At 36.7% G+C, this 5045-nt stretch overlaps 1 protein-coding gene across 2 annotated transcripts; it reads left to right on the forward strand.

Moving 5' to 3' along the window:
• Positions 1 to 962: 962 nt before the first annotated feature.
• LOC117340305 lies at positions 963 to 3049 on the forward strand. Of its 2 annotated transcripts, none has more exons than XM_033902070.1 (2): positions 963 to 1216; positions 2035 to 3049. In XM_033902070.1, the coding sequence occupies exon 2, from the start codon at positions 2046 to 2048 to the stop codon at positions 2823 to 2825; it is 780 nt and encodes a 259-aa protein (XP_033757961.1). In that variant the 5' UTR covers positions 963 to 1216; positions 2035 to 2045; the 3' UTR covers positions 2826 to 3049. The 2 variants fall into 2 exon arrangements, with proteins under 2 accessions (XP_033757961.1, XP_033757960.1); XM_033902069.1 differs by having other exon boundaries at positions 964 to 1209.
• The last annotated feature ends 1996 nt before the right edge of the window (positions 3050 to 5045 follow it).

A 5045-nucleotide genomic window follows, 5' to 3' on the forward strand; every position in this document is an offset into this window, starting at 1 on the left:
ATTAGTTCCCATACACACAGTACCTTGGCCCATTGTTGGGGGAGGTACATATGTATATACTTCATGATTTACAGGTAATTGTATTGCTTATTATTGATCTGATGCTTATATACATTGATTATAGACCTAATAATTGTACCAATTACTCAAATGAATTATCTGTGAAATTATTTTTTATGTTAGATATATTTAAAAAAGTATAAGTGTTGGTTTATTGGTTTACTTTGTTAAACGTCCTATTTACAACCAGGGTTATTTAAGGACGTGCCTGGTTTTGGGGGTGGAGGAAAGCCGGAGTACCCGGAGAAAAACCACCGGCCTACGGTTAGTACCAACCAGGCAATTTCAAAAGGCGACAGCACTTTGTACACTATTTACAATTAAACCTGTCTCAATTATAAAAAAAAACCCATTTTGTCCTGTTGTGAGGTATTTACGTATTTATCATGCCCATTTGATTGAAATAAAATAATGGAAACCACAATACCGACTGTTTCAAATGCATTCACTTATTTCCCTCTTATACATCTGGCTAATTACACCACAACATTCTGTCCGATTTAGAGACATCAAAACACAATACATGTATCGTCCTCTATGTTCATTATATTAATGTTATCAAATTATTAGTTTAGCCTCAAAAGACATGAAAAATCGTGCTAAATATATTAGGATAGATCTAGAAAAATATCTAGAAGTAGCAAATTACCAGGTCCCTGTGCTATATAATTAGGATAGGTCCAAATACATGTACATATCAATGGAGCAAATTATCATATCCCTGTGCTATACACACAAGGATAGGTCTATATACATGTCAATGTAGTAAATTATCAGGTCCCTGTGCTATATACATTAGTATATGTCCAAATATACCTGGACTGTAACACATTAATAATTACCAGGTCCCTGTGATAGGAACGATCGAGTCGCCGGGAGCCTGTGCCAAATCAGTGTGAAAGTGTTCACAGTTTATGTTAGATAGGTAAATTGTAACAGGTATACAATGTCGCTTATGTATGTGTCACACGTGTGATACTGACAGTTACGGCTAATTACATGTGAGAGAGGGGCTTGGCTATTTACACTCCTACACTGTATGTATACAAACACTCTCACTGTGCAAATATTTTACACCTGTACACATTGTATGTGTCCGCCATCTTTGACAGCGGGACGGGGCCACTAGTCACACGGGGAGTTATAGAGGTGAGTAGTAAGTACATGTATATATATATCAGTAGAATTCTCGTGCAGGATGTCACTGGGGTACAATGTAAACCTAATATTGTATATCTTGTGTCATTTTATGTTTCATCCAACAAACACATGTGAACTTTCCCGATAAATACCCACACATAATGCTGACTCGGGTAACATTGTATAGAACTGTTCTGACAGGTAGACACGTGTATACACATATAAATGTACCGCAGACACGTGTGTTACACACGTTAGTATGTATTTATATATAAGAGAATATAAGTTTTATTCTACGATAAATACTAACACCTCCATTTCCGCATCAAGCTTTTGAAGTTGTAAAAAAGTTACTTAGACATGTACATATTTTTTTATCAAGAATTGCCAAGCTATAATCTTATACTAGCTTATATCCCCCAAGTTTGAAACTTAGAATCAGAAATATCCTAGGGACCAAAATCATAAAGAACAATTTTAGCTATGATTTTAATATTCTAGAGAAAGGAGGGGGGGGGGGGGGGGGGGGGGGGGGGGGGGGGGGGGGGGGGGGGGGGGTGTTAGTCTAATAATACATAAATCCGTGTTGGTACTGTGAGGCAGTCTACAACAATATATATAGATATATAGATATACATTGTATGTAATCTATTTTTATTGTGAATATTGTATACGAAATAAGCGTTGCTCGTCAACTAAATGTTAAATTAGCTTGTCATACATTGCGATTCAGTTTTAAATTGTCGGTCCATAGATCTACATGTTAAAATTCGCAATCGATACGTGCTATTCTGCAAAATAACTAATTGTACATATTGTGTTTTGATTTTGTAGCTTAAACAAGCATGGCGGACGAGAGAGGGTTGTACCGGCCAGAGTTCTATATCCTTTGGGACACTGGATTTAAGGAGGAAGAACTCCCGGAAGATACAGTGACTGTTTGCGTCATAAGTAAAGATGGCGGCAAACAAACTCAGTCAAACATATTTCATTCGGAAGCTGAAGACGAACAGAGGGCAGACGAAAAATGTTTCGAATGGATTTCTAACGAACCTTTTGTTTTGGAGGGGGATGACCTCCACATAGAGTTATACATGAATTACTCGCCGTCACCATCATTTTCAAACCCTTTCAGCGAGTTCGTAATGTCACTTCATGAACAGGAAAAGAATTTTTCTATTTCTTTGAAAATTGTAAAACTTCGCGGTGTCGATGGAGATGGCGACGAGGAGGAAGAAAACAGAGACGGATTACGTGAAATGAAAAAGGCGGGAATCTCTGTATCGTCCGTCTGCTGTCGTGATTGGCGTGGCCTGAAAGACATCATGGAAGATTTAGAAGGAGGGAAAGTTCACGAGAAAAACTGCAAAAGTGTTAAGAAACAATTGAAATACATTTTCTCAAACCCGAAGGAAGCAGAAACAAACACTGAATTAGAAACGGCAGAAGTTGAGGTCATGACAGAACTGGAAACGGCGGAGGTAGAGGTCATGACAGAACTGGAAACGGCGGAGGCAGAGGTCATGACTGATCCCATTGAGGAACCAGAACCGGAACCGGAACCAGAGCCAGAACCAGAACCGGAACCGGAATCCGACAGTAGTTCAAGTTCAGATGACGAATGAAGCAACTCAAACAGAAACACTCACTTCAAATGTAAAATTTTCAATATTCCGGTGCCAGCTAACATATTATATAGCGAGGACATTTTGTTGATATGTAAAGGAAGGTTTTTACTTTTCGTAGCGTTAATCAACTTTATTATATAAACTGTAGCATATTTTCTCAGTATCTGTAAACAGTCGTGATCATTTGGCTTCTTATGAAATTACATGTCATTTCAAAATCATATTGCGGTTATTTCCCTATATTTACCATTGTATGGCACTGCCACTATATAACCCTACCAATTCAGTTGCGAGTTCACCAGCTTATGAACTGCCAACTGAAATTTGAATTTGAAAATTTCAAACCAAATCGCACGACAAATAAAAAATCGCAGATGGTAAATATAAGCATTGAACGGCTTTCAGTTGGTATTCATAGTCAATATGAATGCCAACTGGACAGAGGCAAATTCAACATGAAGCGCTATATGCCACCTTACACATTATACCTGTGATTTGTGCTAGAGTTAAGGTTATACACTACCTTACACATTATACCTGTGGTTTGTGTTAGAGTTAAGGTTATATACCACCTTACACATTATACCTGTGATTTGTGTTAGAGTTAAGGTTATATGCTACCTTACACATTATACCTGTGATTTGTGTTAGAGTTAAGGTTATATACTACCTTACACATTATACCTGTGGTTTGTGTTAGAGTTAAGGTTATATACTACCTTACACATTATACTTGTGATTTGTGTGAGAGTTCAGGTTATATGCTACCTTACACATTATACCTTTGATTTGTGTGAGAGTTAAGGGTATATGTTACCTTACACGGTATACCTGTGATTTGTTTTAGAGTTAAGGTTATATACTACCTTACACATTATACCTGTGATTTGTTTTAGAGTTAAGGTTATATACTACCTTACACATTATGCCTGTGATTTGTGTTAGAGTTAAGGGTATATGCTACCTTACACATTATACCTGTGGTTTGTGTTAGAGTTAAGGGTATATGCTACCTTACACATTATACCTGTGATTTGTTTTAGAGTCAAGGTTATATACTACCTTACACATTATGCCTGTGATTTGTGTTAGAGTTAAGGTTATATGCCACCTTACACATTATACCTGTGATTTGTGTTAGAGTTAAGGTTATATACTACCTTACACATTATACCTGTGGTTTGTGCTGGAGTTAAGGTTATATACTACCTTACACATTGTACCTGTGGTTTGTGTTAGAGTTAAGTTATACGCTACCTTACACATTATACCTATGATTTGTGTTAGAGTTAAGGTTATACGCTACCTTACACATTCTACCTGTGGTTTATGTTAAGAGTTAAGGTTATATGCTACCTTACACACTATACCTGTGATTTGTGTTAGAGTTAAGTTATACGCTACCTTACACAATATACCTGTGATTTGTGTTAGAGTTAAGGTTATACGCTACCTTACACATTATACCTGTGATTTGTGTTAGAGTTAAGGTTATACGCTACCTTACACATTCTACCTGTGGTTTATGTTAAGAGTTAAGGTTATATGCTACCTTACACACTATACCTGTGATTTGTGTTAGAGTTAAGTTATACGCTACCTTACACAATATACCTGTGATTTGTGTTAGAGTTAAGGTTATACGCTACCTTACACATTATACCTGTGATTTGTGTTAGAGTTAAGGTTATACGCTACCTTACACGTTATAACTTGATTTGTGTGCGAGTTAAGTGTATACGCTACCTATATGTGAATTATTGAATGTAAATTTGTAAAACGAAGTTGAACTTTTGACCCCATTATCTGATGACCTCGATTTAGTTTGGGTGTCTCAGAGATCCCCTATAGCACAACTGTGTAATTGGTGCTACACGCATACAATGCACATGCATCTATTCCGTTACGCACATGTACTGTCGTATTGACATATTGAATCATGTCACTTCCTCAGATTGCGATAGTAAATGAAGTCACTGTGCTTCAGTTTGATTTCAAATTGTGACCTTGACCTTCAAAAACGAGTCTTGATAAATCAGGTGATCTATAACACACAGATTATTAAGGTCTACATGTGATTTATTGTTCTCACTTTCCCCCGCTTTTGTTTTATTTTACCATATTATCCGTTACGTCTGGTTAGACCTTTGAATAAAAATTCGACAAAATTCTTAGATTTTATGAAACCACTGCTTAAAGAAATAACAAAAACAGCCA

This window comes from Pecten maximus, chromosome 13 (genome assembly GCF_902652985.1).
Source record: "Pecten maximus chromosome 13, xPecMax1.1, whole genome shotgun sequence".
In the NCBI taxonomy this organism is placed as follows: domain Eukaryota; kingdom Metazoa; phylum Mollusca; class Bivalvia; order Pectinida; family Pectinidae; genus Pecten; species Pecten maximus.